The sequence below is a fragment of the Mesoplodon bidens genome (assembly GCF_964165515.1).
Source record: "Mesoplodon bidens genome assembly, chromosome: 11".
NCBI lineage: Eukaryota > Metazoa > Chordata > Mammalia > Artiodactyla > Ziphiidae > Mesoplodon > Mesoplodon bidens.
The window spans coordinates 92,079,595-92,105,807 of NC_138167.1; the positions used below are offsets into that span (position 1 = coordinate 92,079,595).

Genomic DNA, 26,213 nt, shown 5'->3' on the forward strand with positions numbered 1-26,213 from the left:
CAAACTTACCAAAAGGGAATTTTAAAAAATAGCACTGCCCGCACTTTCCAATGCCTAAGAATAGCAAGGTGGTAAAAAGAGAATTAGACGATGAGGTTATTGAGTCTGTCAAAGACCTTCTTTCCAATGAAGACTCAGCTGATGATGCCTTTAAGAAAAGTGAACTAATTGTTGACGTCCAAGAAGAGAAAGACACAGATGTTGAAGAAGGATCTGAAGTCGAAGATGAAAGACCAGCTTGGAACAGTAAACTACAATACATCCTGGCCCAGGTTGGATTTTCTGTAGGATTAGGGAATGTGTGGAGATTCCCATACCTCTGTCAGAAGAATGGGGGTGGTAAGTTTCTGTTTTCTGTTTTTTGAGTGATACATTGCTGAGCAAATTGCACTTGATTATGTCAAATAGCCCCTGTTGTTGCTGTAGTCTCACTATTTTAGAAACTATGAATTCCACTGTAAAACTAGGGAGACACTTTTGCTGGAAGTAATTTCAGCTCTGTTTTCAGATTAGGTTTCCATAGGAGCAGACGGCTTGGTATGAACACTCAAGGATTGCTTAAGGTCATAAATTCTCAAATTCTTTCTGTGGATGCTATTAACATCTCTAAATTACTAACTTTTCTAACCAGTGTTCCATCCCTTGTGCCTATCAGTTATTCACTTTGGAGAAAAGTCCTCAAATTTTTCATATGAGACGATATTGGTGAACAAGACAAGAGAGAATTTTCTGTCTGCAATTTATTAACTTTGAATTTTAAGTTATTTCCCTCTTCAAAAAAGCAAAAATTTCATATAATTTAGAATGATTACAGTCTTCAAATGCTGACCAGAACTTTGTATATCCTAGTAGAAGGAATTTAACCAGATAATATAATGCCAGATAGTCTTCATCCTTAGATATTAGCGTCCTTAAGATGATAATTAGCATTCCTAATTTTTAACATATTATCTAGATCAACATGATATTTAGCTTTTTGTATTTGTGCATATAATTACCAGGTGTTATTTAGTGAAAATTGTCTTAAAATCAAGAAAATAAAACCATATACAAAAGAATACATTGTTCATGTAGGATACAAGCTCAATAGTACACCAAAGTCAAACTGAACATTAAGTTAACTAACATTTGGGTTATTAAAATAACTTTAATATTAAGCTTTACTTTCTTTACCATTATTATCTTTACCATATACATATATGGAAGCTGTTCAAACAAGTGTGATTAAACACTAAATATTCTGTAAGCAACATTTCAGCACATAAAGGAAAGACTGAACATTTTGGTCTTTGATTCCAGTTTGTGATAGTTTTGCTGACTGGACAAAAATGTGGTTTTATTTTATTTTTGATGTAGTTACAACCTATATATCAAATGAAATAATAAAGCCATTCATATGTGAAATGGTTTCTTTTCAGTCACTAATAGATAAAAAGCTAAGGTGTCATGTGACAAAATATGTTTAAGGTCTTGCTTAGTTAATTCAACCAGGGACAAAACAACAGGTTTGGGGAAAAGTAGCCTGTCTGACAAATCTGCCAGAGAGGTAAGAATCAGTACATGAAGTTGGTGATGCACTACCCATCACTCCACTGAAACGGCAAGCTCCTCTAGGTAATCTTTAACATCACAGATGAATTATTTATTAAATCAGCTACAAGCAGCTATGTACTACCCTGCTGTTTCTCACAAATCATCCCATTTGCAAGACTGGCAGAAGATGAATTCTGATTTTCAGACCTTTCACCTTATGAGCCTAATGGGCGATACTATTAAGGAAGACCGCTATCTTGGCTGAAAACTCAGGTTGCTTTCCATTTAATACAGTATTTGTCTTGGTGGAGAGCGCTAAAGGATTTCATAGTCAGTAATCAGTTGTTAGCAAAAATGGCTCCTCCTCTTTACTTTCTTTCATATGTAAAGAGAGTCAAGATGCCCTTCCTAGTATTGTTTCCTCTCTTCTAATTACAAATGCTAGAGAGTGACATTATAAAACACCAATGGGCTTTATCGTTTCAAGATGGCTGTTGGAGTTCAAAAGGCAGTACTCAGCGTGCAGTATGGCATTGAGCTGTCTAGGTATTTGACTGTTTAGTCAAACATTCTCAGGTTACCTAAATCTTATTCATCATTTGAGGCACTTTATGAATAACAGGATAAAAAGTAATAGACCAATATAAGTTGATTTGTCTGAACTGAAGATATTACTGAAAGCACAATGGTTAAACTTAATAAGTGTTATAATGTAGAAGCTACCAGCTCAAATTTTGAAGTCAGTTTGACTATAAAGTCTGGCTGGCTCTTTCCCACATTATCCAGGTGACCATTCACAGGTTAACTTACTTCTTCTGGCTGAATTCCCACACCTGTACAATGAGGAAAATAATGGTACTTGCCCCATTGGATTCTCGTGAGGAATAAATGAGTAACTACATGTAACATGAATAGAAATGTTCCTGGCAGTAAATTCTCAGTTGTAGTTTAGCTATGACTATTTTTGTTATGGAGGCTCGTGTTAGAGAAATTTGAGTTAGAAGAAAAGGCCAGGTATCTAATAGTATGTCATGTACACATAACTGAGGAAACGCTCCCAGTGAGTCCAGTCTTAATTCATTCTTTCTTTTTCTCCTAGTCATTCACACACACATAAACCAATTCACACCCCAGGATTTGAGACGTGTTAAAATGCACTTTCGGTCCTTCAGGAAACATGTTCAGGCCATTAGTGCCTGAATATTATTAACCATTTTAGAATTTGAATTTTGATCATTCTGTTTTATAATCTCATGCATCAATGCTTTACACTGCATACCTCTTTGTAGATCAACTCATGTCTCAAAGACTGTAAGAGAGTAGAGATTTTCTACCAACCACCATGTTAAGGGAAATTTTTTTTTTAATTAAAAAAAATTATTTATTTATTTATTTGTCTGTGCTGGGTCTTAGTTGCGGCATGCGGGATCTTTAGTTGTCATTCAATCTTAGTTGCGGTATGTGGGATCTAGTTCCCTGGCCAGGGATTGAATCCAGGCCCCCTGCACTGGGAGTGTGGAGTCTTAGCCACTGGACCACCAGGGAAGTCCTGAGAAATTCTTGTATATAATAATTATTTCAGAGATATATAGATACCAATATAAATGATTTGAAAATAAAATCATTAATACTTACTTCTTCAGCAGAATAGGTACCATAACAATTTGAATAGTTTCCAAAATCTATTCAATACCATTAAACACTTTTTTAAATGAGAAAATATAATAAATGGCCTCCACTTTAAAAAGGGAATTAGTAACATCGATTACATGACCCACCTGGCAGTATCTGGTTGGACAAAACTCCAGACAGGAAATCTGAATGTAGCAAGTCCATTTTAGAAGTCATTTAATGAATAATTTGCCTATGCATTCTCATGTAGAAATGAGTACAGGTTTCACATTTGACTTTATCAATTAACAGAGTCTAATATTAATATTGTCAAACTGTTCAGCATATTTTAAAGTCACTAATCATTTGTCTTAAATTGAAATTTAGCTGTAAAATAATATATACTTTTTTAAGTATGAAAACTTTACTACAAGGAAAATAGCACATATATTTTACAATAGCTATTAAATATCTCAGTTTAGTCAGTCCTCCCTACCCCTTAACAGAATTTTGGAAAGCAAAAAATTACTTGTTTCCTGAAGTGAACTTTCTATATGACATATATATATATATAGGAAAAATGACATTTGTCTGTGGTAGAAGTTCTTCTTCCTTTTTTTTTTCTCTTTCAGTCTAAGCAGCCATTTCTTCTTCCCTGTTGTTAGTTAGGAAGAATCAGTTTTAATACCATAACATCTCATTCATTTTGATTTATCAGATTTGAAATGCATGATTTAGATGAGTTTGAATAAAATGTAATAAATGACTTCATTAATGTCGTATGAATAAGATTTCCAGGAGTTTGTGAAACCTATTTGAGAAAATAATTAATTTTAAGGAAGCAATTATTTTTACAAAAAATAAAGTTGGTTTACCGTTTCAATAAGATGAAACTAAAACTATTCATTGATATCCTTACTTTTTTCGTAATTATTTTTTATCCGAAACTCTTTATAGCAGTCAAATTCAAGTTTCAAATACCAGAAAGCTTAAAGTAATGAAATTGAATTTTCTTTAAAGTCCTTTGTAGTTATACTATATGGGAGTTTAAATATCATCTTTCATGAGATAATCAGAATTAGTGTATTCTCTCCTGTGACTGTTGAAAATATAATCTATTTTATTTGTTCTTGTTTCTGTAGGTGCCTATCTTTTGCCATATTTAATACTGCTTCTGGTAATAGGTATTCCCCTTTTTTTCCTGGAACTTTCTGTGGGTCAAAGAATTCGGCGAGGAAGCATTGGTGTGTGGAATTACATAAGCCCTAAACTGGGAGGGATTGGATTTGCAAGTTGTGTAGTAAGTTTCCTGGTATGGTATATGCCTTATAATTTTTACAGGGTTTGTAATTATATAGTTTGAATTTAAATGAAACCTTTGAGTGTGTATTTCTACTCAACTCTTTAATCATGTTTTAAAAAAACACTACTGGAGCTTGCACTAATACACAAAACAAGCTGTAAGTTTAAATGTAGTTCAATCTTGTTAATGCATGTTCTTAAGGTCTATGAGAGTCATCATTTTAGAAAAGATAATGTTTCAAATAAAAATAAAATGAGGAGGTTTTTTTAAAGTATTAAATGGGTTTTATGCATTTCATCTCGTTTCAAAGGAAGGGGCATGAGAGGTTTAATGTAATCACACTATTTTATTTTGCAGGTATGCTTTTTTGTGGCTCTCTACTACAATGTCATCATTGGCTGGAGTTTGTTTTATTTTTCTCAGTCTTTTCAGCAACCTCTACCCTGGGATCAGTGTCCTTTGGTGAAAAATGCTTCACACACTTGTAAGACATGTACCATGTAGTGTTTTTGTATCTAAAGATCATACAGTTGGTAAAGGCAGGAGCTTTAAAGATTTTTTTTTAAATAATGTGGAAAAATCTTTCAAAACTGCTACTATAACAAACTTTCCTTGACATATGCAGAAAGATAGATGTTTGGCATCATTTAATTTATCTAGCTCTTTCCAAGTAATTTTACTGTGCCCCATGATGTTAGGGTAAACAATTATAAGCCTTCAATTGTAAATTTTGACAATATTTTATTCTGTACATCTTTATTGATGCCTTACATTTTCATTAAAATAAAAAAGAGGACAAAAAGAATTTAGATTGAAGGAATTGTTTTTATGTCTTGGGTTGTTTTTCTATGGTTTTCTCATCATTTATTTTTATATCCTAGAAATATAAAGAACAGTTCCCTAGCGCTGTCCAGTAATTATAAAATGCAACTCACATATGTAGTCTAAGATGTCCTAGTAGCCATATTTACAAAAAGTAAAAAGGGACAGGTGAAATATTTTAGTTAATCCAATATATCCAAAATATTAACATTCCAACATATAATTAATATAAAAATTAGTTATGTAATAATTTACACTGTTTTTCTCATACTAAGTCTCTAAAAGCCCCTTTGTACTTTATATTTGCAGCACCAGTCACTCTAAACCAGCTCCATTTCAAAAGTCACACGTGGCTAGAAGCTAGCATTTTTGACAGCTCTGCCCCCAGGAAGTCAATCAGATAATTCTGGGGGCAGAAGGGGCTATAAACCTGATACATTTAAATCACCTTGACAAAAATCTCACATGTTCCTATTTTAGAAATGTGTAATAAGAAGTGTCAAAGAGGATTCATGTCTGTTGACTTTATCACATTTTTGCACAGTTGAGGTTTCACTGTGGATTTAAATGCTTCTGTAGAATAGTAGTACTTTTCTAGGAAAAGTTAAGAATTGATTTACAGGCTTACTGGGGGGAAAATGGCCTCATTATTCTTTATAGTGTGAAATGATTGTGTTACCTTTCTTTCTACAGTCGTAGAGCCAGAATGCGAAAAAAGTTCTGCCACTACCTATTATTGGTACAGAGAAGCACTGAATATTTCCAGTTCCATTTCTGAAAGTGGGGGCTTAAACTGGAAGATGACCATCTGCTTGCTGGCTGCCTGGGTTGTGGTGTGCTTGGCTATGATCAAAGGCATTCAGTCTTCTGGAAAAGTTAGTATGTTAGAGCCCCTCCTGCTTCTGCTAATCACCTGTCACCATTCCTGGGAACTATCTCCCCCACCCACTATAAATCTGTGTGGGCAAACTGCAAGTAGCACTTTACTCTCGGCAGTTAATCAAAGATTGGTAGAAAGTGGTGCTTTAAAAAATGTATTTAAATCAAGGAAAGGACATAAATAAAGATATAAGTGTTTTATAATGAAATCTAAAGTGGTTTATAATCTTTCCCTATTTTATCAAGATCTGTTTTGAGCTTTTTTGTCAATACTTAAAAGTCCTTTCTTATTGCTGGTATTCAGCTGACCTTAATGTTTTTAGTTCTCTGATTAGTTCCAATCATGGAAATTGGGAAAAGTGGTAGAATAAAGAATTTGTTTATTTTATTTGTGTTATATCATTCATTTTTCTCTACTATAGGTGCTCTAGGGAAAAGTTGCATAAAAGATTTTAAAATAGTCTAGTGTGGAGTGTTTCTTAAAGATATGAACATTAGGTAGTTGTGATATATCTCAACAAGGAACTCAGAGTAATATAAAAGACTAAAGGGCATGCCTGCCAGGGCAAATGGAAAATTTTATAAGGCTGTGCTTGAGAAAGACAGTAAGTGAATTCTAGATACCCCAGGAAGTCAATCAGATAATTTTTTAAACGGATGCATTAGGAAAGTAATTATTATTCACTATTTTGCTTTCATATTATATTTTCCCCCATTATCACTGCCATTGTTTTAAAGCTCTTTACTTCTTTTGTTTGGACCATAGCAAGAACTAATTTTGGTTCATCTTCTCTCTGCCCTTTAACAACCCATCTCTACCGTTTTTTCTTTCCAAAGCATAGATCTGATCATATATCTTTCCAGGCTAACATATCGCCATTTACCATCATATATAGTAAGAGTGGGAATAGCAGTAGTAGTAGCAGCAGCAGTAGTAGTGGTAATAAATGATGATGATGCAGATGATTCTGATAATGATGAGAACAAGAACAATAACAGAAGGCAAAATTTATTACCTGTTTACTTAGTTCTAGGCACCGTGATAAGTGCTATATATACTTTATCTCAATTAAATCTTAAAAAAAAGAAAAAAAAAACAACTCTAAGAAGTAATTGCTACTCTTAGACCTGCTTTACAGATAAAAGAACAAGTTTGAGAAAACAGGTAACTTGCCCAAAGAATCACAGTTAGTAAATGCTAGTATCTGGATCAAACCCAGCTCTGTCTAAATCTAAAGCCCATGTTTTTAAATTGCAACACTATAACATCTCTCACTGTGGTATATTTTTTCCCACCTAAAAGTGAACTCTTTTAGGAGAAGTCTAGTTCATCTTTGCTTCCTGTTACTTCATATTTAATTAAAAATGTTCGACAATTTTTTTAAACTTGTTAATCACAGCTGATTTTACATTTACCTTACTGATGGAACTTCTATACCATTTTTCCTTTGTAGAAATGAATGTGGTAGATAACACCATATTCTGTGAATGTTAGTGTAGTCTGTGATTAAGTAAGTTCAATTAATTGGTTCTGTTTGGTGTGTCTTCTACTATGTCAGAGCCCCATTACAGTCAAGTTATAAATAAAGGACTAGATTCCTAAGTCAAATCTAACCACATTTATATGCTTCCTAAGGTGATGTCATTTGATAGAATGAGAACCAACTATGGTCAGCCAGAGAAGTCCAAAAATCCCTCTGCTCAAGTCTTACCACCACATTTTATTTCTTCTTTGTTTGAGTATGTGTCTTATCATTTAAAGAAATATTCATCCTTTTCTTATCATAACATTGGGGATGTTTGTCTTATGTTGTGTAATATAACTTTATCTGGAAAAATTTAATACAATTTATAGAATACATGTAGCTTATTATTTCAACGAGAAGGCTTCAGGGAGAGGGTAGCTTTTCAGCAGACTTTGAAGAAAAAATTTAGTAGGCACAGATGGGGAGAAAGCTGTAAGTAATATCAACAAAGTTATGAAAGTCTAAATTGTGACAATTCCTCATTCTGAGACAATGAGCTAAATATAAGAAATTTATTAGGAATAAATGTAAAGCTCTGTTTGCCTGCCAAACAAAAAAGCTTCCAAATAAACGATCACACAAATGCAGTATAGAGATATATGGTTTAAAGTTAATGAAGTTTAAGGGTAGTATGTGAAAAAAAAAAACTTAGAGAACTTAGCAGCTGAAAGAAAAGTCAACTTGTGATATCCCTAGCCAAAACACACACACACACACACACACACACACACACAATGCTAATTTGAAACTGCATGAATTAAGACAGGAGTATGACAGTGTCATTCTCCTTTAGGTCAGGTAGGCACATGCCAGTTGAACCACACTTGTAATACTGGATTTTACTGAAATCTTTATTTTCTACTTTGTTATGGAAAATAGACATCTCAGCTTTGTGATCACAGTCTTCCAATAGTTGAATAAAAAGAGGAATAAGCCTTATTCTGTGTGGTCACAGAGAACAGGACCATGATCAAATATTTGGAATTATGCAGAGTGGCAGGATGGTGGTAAATCTTCAAGGAAAGGAAGACCTTTCAGGAATCAAGCCTGGCAACAATGAAATCAGTTGCACAGTGGTAGAGAGCTCAGCACTACTGGAGGTGGTCCAACAGCGGTGGTATGGTTGCATGTCCCTTTGTTAGAGCCTCTATGCAAGGGATGCCTGCCCCCAGTGGAAGGACAGAAATGAGAAGCTCTAGGCTTTCTTCTAATATTTTCTACTAGTACTACTTTGCCATTAGTACTACTATTGTGCTAAGTAAGTACTCTGCATACATTAGCTTGTTTAATCTTTCTAGCAGCAAGATGATTTGCATGTTCTTATCCCCATTTTACTGCAAAGTTAAGCTTAGGGAAAATAAATAATTGGCCAGAATTAAACAACTGATAAGTGGCAGAGTTAGAACTAGGCTATGAAATCCTCAAAGAGAATGACTCTTTCTGAAGGTACGTTTAAAATAAACATTTAAATATATAAGAGAGAAAAACAATTAAATGATTTCACATATTTTGTTTTTTAATAGTTGAGTAGAATGAAAATATTTTCATGCAACATTTTGATTGATAAACTTATGTCTCTTACTGAATGTACTTACTGTGAAAGATATGTCAGTTTTTAAGGCCCAGGGAGTCTTCAAATCAGCCAAAGAAACATATTTCATTGTTTCACTCCCAAGTTCTTAAGAATAATACTTAAGGGTCATTCATCTACTCACTGAACACATATTTATTGAGCACCTACTATGTGCCAGGCACTGATCTAGCTCAGGAGGTACAGTGGTGAACAAGGCAGACAAAATACCTGTCTTCATGGAATGTCCATTCTAGTGTCAGAGGCAGACAATAAACAAATCATAAAATAATATCAGGTAGCAATGCAAAAAATAAAATAAGGAGAAAGTATTTGAGGTAGCATTTTACATATAGTCAGGTAGAATTTAAACTATTTTCAATAATATTATTCAACTGACAATTTTACTATTATGAGACCCATATGATTAAATAAAATGAATTTGTGTTTAAAAGCACAACATGGATAACTCTGTAAAATGCTGACCTAAGACACATCTTTAATCTAAGAATTTAATGATTAAATATTTGTCCTTTACCTGCTCAAAGAAAAAAATTCAGGTGTGAACCTACCTATTACTACTTAAGTTTTTAAGTGTTTAAAATCTTGACTGTTACTTTTCTCCATGTTACATCCAATATGAAATTTTCCTGTTCCTTTTTGGAGGAAGCTATCCTTATCTTATCAGAGTCTTATCACTGAAGCCAGATGAGTATTAAGAACTCAAATATGTGTTGAATTAATAAATGAAATTTGAAATGTCTCATCAAATAATTAGTACCTAATTTTTAAAATACTGTAAAATAAAGATGAGGGTTTTTTCTTTCTTTCTTTCTTTTTTTTTTTAGGGAATGTGTACAGAAAGGAAAACTTCCCATGAATTCTCTCTTAATGTACAATATTTTTGAGTATCTAAGAATGTGCAAAGGTTAATAGGCCACCATCTTTATCCTCATGGAACCCATAATTTAATGGGTGAGACAAATAATGACAGCAGAATAAATGCAGTAAGATGTACAAATAAAAAGTGCGTGAGAGTATAGAGCATAGAGGCAGCCACCGAAATTAACCTGGAATTGGGGGAGGGCTTCACAAAGCAGGTAACTTTGGGGCTAGAGTTTGACAGTTGAAGAAGAGTTCACCAGAAGCTTCAGAGAGAGGACACTGGAGGCATGGAAAACAGCATGTGCAAAGCCCAAAGCTTGCTGAGTAACCCCATGTGACTTTTACATACAATTTGTGCAGCCTGTGGGAAATGAGGCTGGAAATGTAAGTTGATTGCAGGTATTAAAGTATCTATGGACACTGGTAAAATGACTGGCTGTTACTTAACAAACGGTGTGAAATATTTGAAGATTTTTAGCAGTTCATTACACCATCAGATCCTTAGAAAGATCTTTCTGGTAGCAGTGTGGGTGATGAATTTCAGGGATGAAGAGGAGAGCTGGCAGGGAAAATCGAGAGGCAAAATGAGGAGGAAGCTAATAGTGAAAAGTGACACGTCACTGAGGATGAAAACGAAGGGACAGATGACATTTGGAGCCAATTGGACTCGGTCAGTTGTTATGGGACGTGGGGAAGAGAACCATACTCAGGTGTGTTAGAGTTGTTTAGCCTGGGCAAATACACATACAGGAAGAATCATTTCTTCCTTGAGCTTCTAATTTGAAATTATATTAAAAATATACTGAGGGTATACTGTATTTATTGGAAAAAATCATAATCAAACTATCCAGACTATTTTAGTGTGCAGCCTTCATTTTCACTTTTAAAATAAATGCATTAATGGAAGTCCTTTAAGTCATTTATAAGGCAGCAGATTTGAGTTCTGTTAAAAAAAACAAACAGAAAAAAGCAATTGTGCAAAGGTGAATCCATACTTCTGGTTAGCCCCAAGATTTGTGAAGGAGAATCATAAAAGGAATAGCTGTAATCAAGTGAGATCAAGGCTACTTGAATAGATATACAGTAGACCCACAAATTTAAAGAATGCTAAAAGTAGGCAGAAAGAATGAAAAAAATGTACTCCATTTAAAAGCATTCGGATCTGATAAAAAGAAATCAAGAAATGGGGATGAATGGATGCAATTTAAAAATTGTACCATTTTTATAAATAAAAATTAAAAAAAATTATACCATTTTGAAATGATCAAAAAATTATATTTCTTTACAACTAATTAAATTAAAATATAATTATTTTTAGAAAAATATGGGTTTCTAATTATGCTGAGATTTTATTTGTAACATTAATTTTTTTCTTAGAATGCTTAGTATAATTTTAAGGTATAGAGAACGGTAGAAGAGGGGCAAATTATTGTGTTGACTTGCCTATTGTTTGTCTACAATTACTATAGGATTCAGTATCTCTAACCTGCCTGAGCCATCCTCTACTATGGCAGTTTTTTTCTCCATTCTTCCTACCCTTCCTCCATTCCTTCCTCCACAGATAAGTATTATATACGTACTATGTGTTAGGAACTCTGTTAGGTATTTGGGATTTGGTAGTGAACAGGAGAGAAAAAGTCCTTGCCCTCACAGAGTTTATATTCCAGTAGGGGAGACTGAAAATTAACAAATAAACAAGATAATTTCAACAGTGTTAAATGCTGTCAAGACAAAACAAAATAATATTATTGAAGGTTCATGGGGCATAGAGGAGGGCAGATGGGGGTATATTGGATGGGAAAAAGGCATCGCCTTATTCTGGGTGTTCTAGGTAGTCTTGAGAAAATGAAGATGAGACGTAAAATAACAAACAGGAGCGAGTCTTGGACAGATGAGGGAGATGAATACCTCAGACTGAGGGCACAGCCTGCTCTGGCCCTGAAGCTAAAGAGCTTGGTTTCCCTCGGCGCTGAAGCTCAGCTGGGGGAAGAGTGGCGGGGCAGGCAGGTAGGCAGCCTAGTCTAAGGCTTTGCAGGACAGAGGGAGAAATTCGCCTTTTACTCCAACTGCATTAGAGACCCCTGGAGTGGGTTAAGCAGGGAATGAGATAACCTGAGTGGTAGCTTGGAAACTAGAATATTACAAATAGTGCAGAACTACTTCTGGATGTTTGACTTTAGCAAATGGATGGGTGGTGGGAGATGGAGTTGGGTGGGGACAGCTTTGGGGGAAAATCGGGAAAGTTTTGGATGCCACATGGAGATGTCAAGGAGGCAGTACATGTCTGGTTAGGACAACTGCTTTTCTGTGATAAACATTTGCTCAACTTTAATGATGAAACTCCTGAAGTAGAATGTAAAATTTCCACATTATTATTCAAGTTCTGTAGGAGCCTTAACAGGACCACTCTCTACTCCAGAAGCTTTATAGAATTATAATGGAACTTTGCTTAATTAAAAACAAACAAACAAAAAAAAGGACTTTTTTTTTTTTTTGCTACCTCAAACAATAAAGTAGAAATTTGTTAATGAGTTAGGGTCTATTCATTTCTCTTAAATATTGCTTGTTTTGTGAACTGTAAGGAATCAACACTATTCAAATTACACCATACCTATGGACTATTTAAAGGGGGGTTAAATAAGGAAAATTTTCTTATTTTTTTTTATATCTCAGATAGAATCTTAACTAGTCACATTGAATCAAGGCTATTAAGCCACTCTGATGTGACGGCTATGCAAGGTATTAAAAGTATTATTTATCATATTATAAAAAGTGTCACTTTCACGGTATAGAAGAGAACACATAATCTTAACTATGAAAAAGAAAACAGTCGTTAGTATGTCTCACCTTTTTTTAATCTTTCTTACTTTGCAGATCATGTATTTTAGTTCTCTGTTTCCGTATGTGGTACTTATATGCTTCCTAATCAGAGCACTCCTTTTAAATGGTTCAATTGATGGCATCCGTCACATGTTTACCCCTGAGGTATGTACTGTATTTCTAGTTAAGGCTTATGATCACAAAAGCCTTATGTTTATTGTTAAAATGTTCCCACAGTTAGATTTAAGGGATAATTGTTCTAACCTATGTGCACTAGACTATTAAATTATAGCTGTTATGTTAACCAGCCTAGTAAAACCAGAGCTTTTGGACATCTATAATTATATCCATCTCTCTCCGATTTTAAAGGCCCCACTAGTGAGCTTCACTATTTAAACTTCAAAAATTCCTATTTTATAATAAATTAACTTCCCATTTTTACACTGGTACATTTTAGAACTTTTCAGTCTTTACTCTTCCTCCTCTATTTCAGTGGTTCTTAACCTTTTGACATGGACCCCTTTGAAAAAAAATTGATAATGGAATTTTCTTACCAGAGCAAATAATGAACATATTAATTTGCTTAGTGTCTCAGGAGGTTGACAGATCACCTAAAGTCCATGGACCCAGGTTAAGAACCCTATTGCCCTCTAAATCCTGTCTCAGAGAAATTCAAGGTTTCTTACTTTGTTTCGTTTTGTGGTTTTGTATTTTCTAGAATAGTACTTAACATTAGTGCATTTGGGAAGTTCCGTAACCTTTATAAATGGGTATGCATTTTAGGAAAATTCTCATTAGGTTTCCTAAAAGGCTCGGAACTTAGACTCCGTTGTTTAACTTAGAGCTGACTTGATTAATCAATCCTTGTGGACTTGTTATATTGATTTGACAGGAAAAATCAAGTTTGAGGTGTACATATATTTTGGTTATACACTTACACTTCACATTAGTTTGCTAACTCTATCATAGGCAGACAACGAGTTATAAAAACACAATTTCAAAATCAGCTCAGAAATTGGAAGTTGTCTGAATGATGACTGTGCAGCCAAGCATGGTGCTGAGAGATGTAGGCAGATTTTAGCCTCCTTGGAATTGTCACTACTGGCAGCTGCCTTGATACTGTGTCACAGAGGCTGTGTTCTTTGTGTATCTGGTTCCAACGTGGTGTTCATTCTCGAGGAGCAAAAATGTTGACACTGTGATCTGGTTTTCTCAAATAGTTCAAAAGTTCTGTTTATCATTTAGAGTTGTTGGAACTCCTCAGTGAATAATTAGTTCAGATTTATGAATTTCAGCTACATTATAACTTAAATCAGCCTCAGATGGGCCATACTTAGTGACCAAAATATTTATATTTGCAATATCAAAAAAATAAAGTTCTCTGAGTTAAAAACAACTAGCTTTGATACGAATTCCTGGAATATCACCTTTCTCTGTGTTGGCAATTGTTTGTGACATAATTCTAAATATTTAATTTAAATAGATACTTTAGACTCTAAATACTTTGATATGATGCTTTTACATGGTCCCCGTATTTAAAACTGCAGCACTGTTAACATTTTAAACCAGAACTGGAGATAACTATTAAAATATAGTTAATTATTTCTTCAGCTCACTTTTCATGGACTGTTGATAAGATTCTGTATTAGGCCACTGCAGGATGATAGTTAATATAATAACGATAAAAAGTTGTCAATAACTTTTTAATTTACATTATTTATGTAAGGGAGAAAGTACCTAAGCACACGAAATATTCCCAGTGAATGGAGATTTAGTTCCTGAATTGGAAATAATCAGAATGTCTTTATTACATAGGTGTTGTCTGCCATCTAGTGGGCAAAGTAGAGATAGACAGTTGAATGAGTGTATTTTACTAGATGGGTATCAACCGTAGAACGGTAATGTAGCAGCGATAGTCAATAAAGAGTATGCATATTTTAGTTAATTGAAAATAAATTATAAATATAATCATGATTATGTTTCATGATAACATTGCAAAATTTCAGTAATAATCACTAAAATTAATTGAACAACATATCCTAATGTTTGAGAGCTTATGCATTTTGAAATCTACCTGTGTTCATATGTCAGCTCTACCCCAGAAGTGCTGTGTAACCTGAGGCAGGTTACTTAACTTTTCTAAGATGCAGATAAAATTAGCCACAATTTCATTGATAGTTGTGAATATTAAATGAGATCATCCATATAAAGTGCTTATCAGTGTGCCTGCCACTATAGTCCATATGTTAGCAATTATTGAGGACTTCGAGGGCTGCAGGCAATGTGATAAGTAGTACATGTCTTGTTACTCTCATCTTTCAGTTGAGAAAGCTTGAATTCAGAGTGGACAGGCCACCTGCTCTAGGTTGCACTATTTTTAGATTATTAAATGGCAGAATCAGGCTCTGAAAGTGTCTACATAACTCATGTTCTTAACCACATTTGGCATTGTTCCCAATAAAGGCAATTTCACTGCAACGGTGAAAAGAGATAAAATACCAATTTAAACACTACTGCTACTGAAATTAGACTTAACTGTTTATTGAGGTCTGTGCCAGGTGTGGCTAATATTAATAGTTCCATTTAAAAGGTTTGGTTATATACAGTGATAACTGTTTAAGAAGTGAAGCACAGTTACTTGAAATATATGTTCAGCACAGATTCCAAACTTTAGAACTTTGGATCTGAAAAGGTCTTAGCGATGATATGGTTGAATTTCTTCTGTTTTCAAAGAAAAGGCTTTCAGGAAACTACTCAGTGAATGAATAATACCTATCTGAATATGCAAAGTACAAATAGTTCAGCTCTACCCAGCTTATAATTATTATCTGCTTGGCTGTTAGACTTCACCAGAAAACACAAAACTTAGGGTATTTGTTAAATAATTATTTAACTTTTATGGCTAACTGATTTATTTTGCTTTGGAAAGAAAACAAAGACATAAATAAGAATAACTGAAGATAGTTCATTTCTCTCTCAAATACTCCTTTGATGATTTGTCTTAAAGATATTTAAAAATTCCAATATAAGTATTTTCTCCGTGTATTTAAGTAACATATCTGTCTAAAGTTTCAATAGTCTATAGTCTTTCTTATTCATATTCCTTATATTATTCCTAAATGAAAAATTTGTTCTTTCTACTTAAGAACAGACTATCCCCCTGTTTTAAATAATCTTTGGGTGCATAAGTGTCATTATGATATATTTAAACAATACAACCGATTCCTTGTAGATTATTCTGAAATATTTTCTTGAAGCTGACTTATATTCTGTTTAATTTTAAACAGCTTGAAATAATGCTGGAGCCCAAGGTCTGGAGAGAAGCTGCAGCTCAGGTGTTCTTTGCCTTAGGTCTGGGATTTGGTGGCGTCATTGCCTTTTCAAGCTACAACAAGAGAGACAACAACTGCCACTTTGATGCCGTCCTGGTGTCCTTCATCAATTTTTTTACTTCTATCCTGGCAACATTGGTGGTGTTTGCAGTTCTGGGCTTCAAAGCAAATGTCATAAATGAGAAATGCATTGCAGAGTATGGTTGTTAATTTCCTTTAGCTTTTGATGGCATAATTATATTTAAAAATCTCCTTCCCAAACCCATGTGTTCATTAATGTTGTTTTACTTTTCAGAAATTTGGAAATGATCATCAAACTTGTGAAAACGGGCAACATTAGTCAAGATATTATTCCCCATCATATCAACTTTTCAGCTGTTACTACAGAAGATTATCATTTAGTTTATGACATCATTCAAAAAGTGAAAGAAGAAGAGTTTCCTGCTCTTCATCTCAATTCCTGTCAAATTGAAGATGAGCTAAATAAAGTTAGTAGGCTATGTTTATGCGATAAAATAATTCTTATTAACTTAAAATATGCATTATCCAGAAGACTTCTTTTAGGAAAATGATCGTTAAAATGCCTGTGGAAGATCATGCTGTTTCAAAATTCACATTCTTTATTTCAGAGAACACATTTTGTTAAATCAAAAAAGTTTGTTTTACTTTGAAAAGCAGCTTCACTGATTAAGCCACAATAATTTAAAATATGGATATAAATTAGGTGATTTTCATCCCAGAAAATGAAATTAGCCTGGTACCTTTCCTGGTATAATATTTAATACAAAACTTGAAATACAATGATCATTTACATATTGTATGGTTGTTTGGACACATGAATGATATTTGCCCATCTTAATAATTGTGTTCATTAAGTCATGATTAAGTCCTTTTTCTAGCCACTGTCATACATTTTAATAAACACGACATAGGTGAACATGAATAAATAGCCTTGCATTAATTGTCACCCTCTCTTTACATTGGCAAAAAGGAAAATATAATGGAGAAATTGGCTGTTAATCACTTGCTTTAAGATAGCTAACTGTACTTAGACTAAACATAAAGAATCACGTGCAGGAAATTATGGATGAAGCCATCATTAACATAAAAATCTTGAATTCTGTAAGGAAAGATTTAATTACTAACTTACTCTTAAAGTTCTTTTAAAATTTTGGTCTATCTGCTGTTTTTATGAGGTAACACGATCACCTTGAATTTTGCTTAGAGGCACAGTTTCTTAGGAGACAACATGGTATCGGCATGTTTATCTCCAGTAACTCCCCTGCATTATTCAGAGTCCTCCTGCCCTTTGCAACTGATGTATATAGCCAGCACTTCATATTGCTCTGTATTAACGTGGCTGTTTTGTATATCTTACAGGCTGTTCAGGGGACTGGTTTAGCTTTTATTGCCTTTACAGAAGCAATGACACATTTCCCTGCATCTCCCTTCTGGTCAGTGATGTTCTTCCTCATGCTGGTAAATCTAGGGCTTGGCAGCATGTTCGGAACCATTGAAGGGATCATCACACCCATTGTGGACACATTCAAAGTGAGGAAAGAAATTCTCACTGGTTAGTTTTTATGTATTTGACTTTTCATTGAACAGATGTGGCGGGCTGTTTTACCCTTGGTGAGAGATTGGAGATGGAAATAGCAAAAGTGTTTATTATTAATGTCTACTTATTAATAATACTAGTATTTGTTATTTAGGGCTTTATTTATATAATATGTAAATGACATATTTAATACAGATTCTATTAATTATTAGTGATCATTTATTCTATTACTCTTTATTAGTAATAATGTCATTATCATGAATTACTGGCGCTAGAACAAAGTCACAGAATGTTCATGTATAATTTTGTATTCAACTCAGATAATTATAGAAATAGTAGTTCAGGTCATTGGATTTTAAAAAAGTGCAGAGCTGAAATTGATAAACCTAAATTGAGTTCTCATATAAAAGAGCAATTGTAGCCTGATAGAAGTTAATATATCTAGGTAGGAAAGACAATAACACAATTTATCAATATTGATGGTTGTTAAAAGTCCAATCTACAAGTAGTTATTAAAGTACTGGTTGTGTGTTGCATGGTCCTCACATTTGAGGGATACCAAGGATATAAGAGAAATTACAACAGAGATACAGAGATATAGGAGAGCCTCTCCTCTAAAAAGAATAGGACTGATCATTAAAATTAAGGTGGGTAGATAAGACTTGTACCATGTAATATACTGATAGCATGATAGGGACTTTACCTGTTCTATGAATTAAGATGCAGCAGAGGTCATCTAAATATATGAGGGAACTGTCAGCGAAAGGCATGGAAATTGAATTCGAAAGGGGAGGGGTCTTCTCAGGGGTCAGAGGATAGAGTTCATAAACTTAGCCAAGTAGAGACAAAGGAAGCAGCGAGGAAGCCAGCCAGACCAGAGTGCAGCCACAGTGTTGCTAAGTGATGCAATAATTAATTGTCTGTTCCTCTCACATCGTCAGCAAAACTCTCAGTGTCTTTACCACTTGGAATACACTTTCTTCCTATCTACCTTATACTATAATGTAATTAGGAGAGAGAGAGAGTGACACAGGCTGTGGTTCAAATCCAAGCTCTGTTACTTGGATCCTGAGACTTTGAGTACAATTTGCTGTGACAAGCATTCAAATATTTCAATATGCATTAGACTCCAAGTGAATGCTACTTTTCCTTTTCTATATGATATGTTTATATATAATATTCACTTATGTACAATGTAACTCATACCACTAGCATAGCACTTACGAGATGGAGGAAATGGCTTAATTTAACCCATACTTATTGAGATTTTTAGGGAACCCCCATCAGATGGGACCCCCGGGATGTCTTTTCTCCCCTTCTGAACTGCCCTTACCTGCTCCACTTCTTTCACTTTTACTCACCTCTGCTAAAAGCTGTTTGAGAAAGAGAACACAGTAATCTTTTATTTTTGAGGGTTTCTCTACCAACGTGCAAGAGAGAATAAAGAGTCTAACAATATGGGAATATTATATGGATTCCAGAATTCTAAGTTTCTATATTAAGGGTAGCTGGTTAGAAGTTTCTGCATCTTTCTTCAGTACTGCTGCAGAAACTCCTTTTATGGTTCTTCTTAGTTACCTGGAGAATCAGGTTGCCCAACCCTGTCATAGCTGTATTCCAAACTAATCTGTTTGGGCAATATCAGGACAGAGGCGTGGATTGCTGCTAAGGCAAGGTCTCGTCAGAGTTTTTTCAGTTATGCTTTAACAATAACCATATTTCAATCAGATAGAAAAATACATGTTATCATAGTCTTATTATAAGCTATATTAACCTCATTATTAGTTTCAAAATTCAGTATTGCTTCCAAAACTATAAAACATTCTTAAAAGTAGAAATGATCCACGAACATCTGCTGCCTGGAAAGGTCACTTTGCTATTAATAATGAGAAGAAGGGTATGGAGATTTATACTTTTAATATATCCTCAGTTTTGCCTCATTTGTTATCTGTGTTTAGTAAACACGTTTCCACAGACTCGAGGAGATGAGTTGAGTTACTGTCTTACAATGAATTCATATTAAATCTGGGGCTAAATCCAGGTAACTAATTCCCAATATGTTATATTCCATGGTATCAGGAAAGGTATCCTACTTGTATCATTGACAACTTATAAAAGTGGAAACAAAATTATTGCTTGCATATAATAACTTATAATGAAGTTTGAAAGACTTGACTCTGAGTAGGGCTTAATTTTGTTATTTATTCCTTTTGTCCAGTTATCTGTTGTCTTCTGGCATTTTGTATTGGCCTGATGTTTGTGCAGCGCTCTGGAAATTACTTTGTTACAATGTTTGATGATTATTCTGCTACCCTGCCTCTGCTAATTGTAGTCATTTTGGAGAATATTGCTGTATCCTTTGTTTATGGCATAGATAAGTAAGTATATATTCTCTTATGCATTCATTTTTCATCTCTATTTTGGAAAGACCAATTGTTAATATATATCTCATTTAGAAGAGGAGGGAAGTGACTAGAGGGAAAAATTCCTTGCCACAAAAATCAAATCTTTTGCAGGCTCCTCTTCATTCAATAATTTTAATGAAGTATATCCCCTTATTAGGTGACTAGATAGAATGGTGTAGATGGTAATGTAGTTTAGGATTTTGGAGCTTTGATTTAATTCTGGCTATCAGATAGGAACTTCCAAGGTTTAGAGCATATTGGCTAAGTTCCAAGAACCTTGTTAAGTTGTTTTGAGCTATTGTTACAGATAAGAAAATGCAGGTTTAGTGAGACAATAAGTGACTTGCCCATCAGACACCCGAACAGAGGCAGACCTGGGATTCATAGCCATTTTTGCTTAACTCTAAAGACTATACTTCTAATTACATTGCTAACCTGTTTTACAAGAGGAATTTTATTTTTTTATGCTATAAAATGCCTTATTTTGTCATGTTACACAATGTTTTATGTAGCAGGCCAATTTTGGGAAGTGGTATATACATATGACGCTCCAAGATATATATGGCATTTGCTGTACATAAACTTCATATTTATGTGGAGCCATGACTTCATGAGATGCTTAAACCTCTGAATTATATACCTGCTTGGTTGGAAAAGTATATATACTTGGGCGTGAAATGAAGCATTAGAGTAGTCTCAGAATAAAAAAGTCTCTGGAGGCCTTGTCCAATATTTTTTAAAGTTGTTGTCTTTAGTTAACATATATGGATTAACTAAAGGTAGTAAGACCATCAAGCTTATTAGAGGTCTCTGTGAAGTAGGAATAAGTTCATTGAGGACCAGAGTCCTTTTAAACAACATAAAGAACTTTATTGGTATTGAGTGAGCTTTGCGACAAAACTTAAAGAATGTTTTTATTACTGGCAAAAGCTCCAGGAAAGGAAAGATAGGGGAACTTACATTTAATGATCATGTACTATATAGTAATAGTAGTAATAGCTGTATGACATGCATTTAATGTTAGTCATTATAACAATCTGTGGTAACTAATATCACCCATATCCTAGATGTAAAATTGGCCCTACTTGTACAGGAGGACACAGTAGGTTAGTTGCAGAGCCAGGACTTTAATTTCAAAACCAGGTATTTCTACACTCTACCAAGCTACCCCCAACTCCTAACCTGCACTGTGTTGGAATTTGACATTGTTATTGGACTGATCTATGGATCAATAAGACCATAATATAGATTTCCATTTAGACAGTTCATCATTTACAATACGCATAGTAGTAAATATTTCTTTTTAGTAGTTCCTAAATAATAATCATTATAACAACAGGAAGAAGAATACTACTAATAATACTTGCATCTATAAATTTCTGCTGTATGTGAGGTAGTGTGCTCTGCATATGTTGTCTATGAGTCTAACAATAATCTTCCAAGATAGGTATTATCTTTTTTGAAAATGCCAAAAATTAAGCTCAGAAGGACTAAGATATACATTAAAAGATGATGGAGCTATGATTTGCAACCAGGTCTGTTGGTTTCTAAAGCTCATATCTTGTCCTACGAGCAGAATTAGAATTCTCCTGTCTAAAACGCTCTCATTTATTTACTTGCCCCTCCTTTAAATGTCATAGCAACCTTATATTCTTCCTGTTCACCTTCAACAGTGTCATGAGCTCAGTTCTCTGCCTTCTGCCACGTTTACCTACATTTCCAGACACAGAGTTGAGAGAAAGAAGTCTTTCAAAACCTAAACTTTTGAGACAGTAAATTCAAAACCAGAAAAAGAAATATTGGAGCACAACAAGTTAGGGATTAGGAAGAAATATGAATGAGAGGAAACGAGAAGGAGGATCCTGTAAAGCTGAAAGTGATGGCTGCATAGATTGTATTTTCCTGAGTCTCCTTTTAAAAATGAAAGAGAAAAAGAATGACTAGAAAGCAGAACTAAATACCCATAAACACGGGCAAGAAGATATTCCTGTGAACCCTCAAATATGGAAGGTTGGGGCAAACCACTGGCAGCCACAGGACCTGTGTGATATCACCTCCGTGTGGGAGATGGAAGAGGATATGCAGCTGGGCTTCTGACAGCTTTCCAGTCACCCCCAGGTCCTCCCTGCAATGTGTGGCAGGCTAATCGGAAGACAGTGAGCTCAACTGGGAGAAATTCTATAGAATCTTTGCCCACGTTTTTCGGAGTGCAGAGGGACCAAAATACAATAAGATCATCAGTGCTGGAGCAATCTGGTCTCTAAAAACTCTTGAAATGAATAACCCAAAGTTCTCTTCGAAGATAAAGCTCTTCACTGAAGAAAAAGTGGTGGGAGAAAAACCTGAGTTGAGTAGGAGAGAGGTAGTAGGGGCCGTGGAAAAGAAAGTCCAGGTCAGTATGAGGAGGAGAGCAGAGGAAAACAGAACTGAGAAATTCTGAGGCCGTCTTTTTTGATTACTTGGCAAAAATAGAGAAGAAAGACCCATCCCTCCCTCCTAAAACACACAGGAGAATTCAATTCACTTAACTGTGGCCAAATCTTAAGAAAAGTTTCTTTTCTTTTTTTTTTTTTAAAGAGGAAAGGAGCAGAGTAAAATCTCTGCAGACAACAAAAGCACACATGCAAAATAGATGGAAAATTAACAATACTTCAAAATGAGTTGAAATAAATGTTCAAAAATGACAGAAGCCACAAAAGAAGAGCAGAAATCAGTTATTTTAAAATTGAGAATTATAATAATTAGAGAAAAGGAAGATTTGAAAACAGAGGTGATAGAACTCAGGAAATAATTGTAAATCAAAGAAAAACACTTAAGAAATGAAGATCAAATTAAAAAGAAAACAAAAATGATAAGCACAGTGCCTAATTTCAGAAGAATTAGAAGCTAGAAAGGAGGGATGCTTTTGAAAATCAAGGAGAAATAACAAAGGATTTAAGAGAAATAAATAAACACAGTAGTTAAGCAAAGATGATTCAGCATATGTACAATGAAGGCCTCTAAAAACAGTAGCCAGAGCAAATGCTAAAAACTATAATTGAAGAAATTTGCCTGAAATAAATAATTTGAATGTTGAAAGGGCAAACAATATACTTGGAGAAACAGACATAAAGGCCAACATGAGGACATAGCCTAGGATGTTACTACAAGACAAAGAAAAAGGGCATCCAGGCAAAAATAATACAAAACAAAACAAAGCAAAGAAGATTATTTATAAGAGAAAAATCTAATAGTCAACAAAATTTTTGTAACAATATTATGTAGTTAGATATATGTATGATTCTCAAGGAAAAAACGTAAGCCACAGATTTTAAATTCAGCTGAACTGACATTCAGGTATAGTGACCACAGACAAACAATTAGAAACATGCAAGAAATTAGGAAATATAGTTACTACAATCTCCTTTTGAAGAATCTATGAGAGAACTAGGTTTAGACAACCAAGAAGTCTGTAGAAACATTAATACAAGGGCTGGTGGGTGGGCAGTAAATATTTATCTCGAGATAAACATTAAGGGATGTAGACTAGTATGAAATGGCTACATGTTCCTGACAGTGTTAACATCATACAATTAAAAAGGGTGAATTTTACTTCAGGTAAAAAGTACCTCAATAACCTGACTCAAAAAAAAAAAACTTGTAAGTCTAATCATTACTAGGTCTACGTGTTAATTCATGGGAAATAGGAGGATCAAATGCTCTTGTGAAGCAAAACTGTGGGAATGCAATCAGCCAAATACAGACTGTGGGACAGAGTGACCAGCTGATTCAACAAAAAATCAGAGGAAACGATGAAGAGATGTATGAGGAACTTAGAGATGAAAAATGGTCTGAGAAACACATACATCAACTGCAATGTATGGACCTTCTTTCAGTTGAGATAAACAGACTACAAAAAGAAATGAGAGGTCAGATAATATAAACACCAACTGGATTGGATGATACTACATATGGCTAATTAAAAAAAAGAAACAAGGAAATTTTAATGTATTGCAAATATTGTGTTCATAGAGTAGAAATCATCAGTTGGAGGAGACTTTCCAGTAATTGACTTACAGGGACTTTCTCCAAATAAAATTACAGTAAACTGGTTCCATTTTACTTTATAAATGTTCTTAATTTATAAGTCATCTTCCAATATGACTTTTAGACTCAGTGTAAAATGTCATAGGGTATCATGGTTAACCCCCATCAAACCATGGATATAATGCATATTTTAAAGGACATTTAATTTACCATGTTTTAATATAGCTATATTAACTTGAGGAATAATTAAATTCCTTCGTTCTATTTAGGTTTATGGAAGACCTAAAGGATATGCTGGGCTTTGCTCCCAACAGATATTACTACTATATGTGGAAATATATTTCTCCTCTAATGCTATTATCACTGCTAATCGCTAGCATTGTGAATATGGGATTAAGTCCTCCTGGCTATAATGCATGGATTGAAGATAAGGTAAAATGCAAAATAAGGAAGGTGGATAAAAATATACATAAAATGTCATTTTAAAGGTTTTTGCTTTTTTCACAGTATAGTTTGCGGTTAAATGAATGGTGTTGCTTTTATGTGAGGATCTTGAGATTTTTATGTTTTTTTGGCCCCAAATATGTATGATTTTTTTATATGTTGTGGACTTTTTTAGTACATGAGAAGTACTGACTTGGTCCTCATTAAAGTAATTTTATTCATGTCACCATAGATGAACCAACTGGGCCTTTGACTTTAGAAAACATATTGATCAAACCACCAGAAATATTTTTTCCTGTATAAATTTACTAACTTATATCTGAGATACTCTAACAATGAAACTACGCATTAGCCATGTATACATAATTTAAGTAAATACTGAAGTAAAGTTTTGCTATAACTGTTTTATATTAGCCATGACTATTTCAATTTCTATTCTCATGTTGCTTTAGCTACATAGTAATGCAATCTTAAAGTACATATTAGCAGTTAGAAAATCAGAATGCTTATTTTTCAGATACCTCTGACCTTTATTCTATGGTCAGTAATTCTACATAATAACAACTAAATTCAAGACTATTCTAAGCAAATAAGTCTGTTATCCCTTACCAAAGCCCTTGGGGCCAGATGTAGTTCAAAATTTAATTTCAGGTTTTAGAAAGATAATGTGGCACATGTAACAGGTAACTATTGCTTAGTAACACATGACCCCAAACTTAATGACTGAAAGCAATGATGATTTATTATTTCTTACAGTTCTGTGGATGAGCTGGATGATTCTTCTTTGGGTCTTGTGTGAGCTAACTCATACAGTTGATTAAACTTGGAGAGCTGGGCTCTATGTGAGCTTTCATTCTTGGTTTCTTACGGGCATTATGGACTCAGGGCAGCATTCTAAGACACAAAGGCAGAAATAGCAAGGCCTTTAAGGCTTTGCCCTGGAAGTTGCTTACTGTCACTTCCGCAGCAATTCATTAGTCAAAATCATAAGACTAGCCCAGATTCTTTTCTTATAAACCTGAGACAAATATATATATTGTCATGTCCCTGCCGATAAAGAGATTATTAATAATTATTTTTTGGCTTTAACAGGCATCAGAGGAATTTCTGAGCTACCCAACATGGGGAATGGTTGTCTGTATCTCTCTGATGGTCCTGGCAATACTGCCCGTCCCAATTGTCTTCATCATTCGTCGCTGCAACCTTATAGACGATAGTTCTGGTAATTTAGCATCTGTGACCTATAAGAGAGGAAGGGTTCTGAAGGAGCCTATAAACTTAGAGGGAGATGATGCAAGCCTCATTCATGGAAAGATATCAAGTGAGATGTCCTCTCCAAATTTTGGTAAAAATATTTATAGAAAACAGAGTGGATCACCAACTCTGGATACTGCTCCCAATGGACGATATGGAATAGGGTACTTGATGGCAGATATGCCAGATATGCCAGAATCTGACTTGTAGCTGGGGGGCAAAAATCAGTGGGATTTTATTTGGTT

The 26,213-nt window shown here is 34.4% G+C and overlaps 1 protein-coding gene across 1 annotated transcript; it reads left to right on the forward strand.

The window, feature by feature from the left end:
• SLC6A15 (solute carrier family 6 member 15) lies at nt 1–26,213 on the forward strand. Its single transcript, XM_081250207.1, has 11 exons — nt 1–339; nt 4,287–4,444; nt 4,805–4,931; nt 5,963–6,144; nt 13,004–13,114; nt 16,237–16,478; nt 16,577–16,769; nt 17,662–17,854; nt 20,058–20,217; nt 24,540–24,702; nt 25,807–26,213. Exons 1-11 carry the CDS (start codon nt 51–53, stop codon nt 26,176–26,178), a joined length of 2,190 nt encoding a protein of 729 aa, XP_081106333.1. The 5' UTR covers nt 1–50; the 3' UTR covers nt 26,179–26,213.

Coding starts and splice junctions, on each gene's coding strand:
- SLC6A15 (XM_081250207.1), top strand. CDS start 51: ATGCCTAAGAATAGCAAGGTGGTAAAAAGAGAATTAGACGATGAGGTT. Junction 4,932..5,962: donor GAAAAATGCTTCACACACTT/GTAAGACATGTA, acceptor TTCTTTCTACAG/TCGTAGAGCCAGAATGCGAA. Junction 16,770..17,661: donor TTGAAGATGAGCTAAATAAA/GTTAGTAGGCTA, acceptor TATATCTTACAG/GCTGTTCAGGGGACTGGTTT.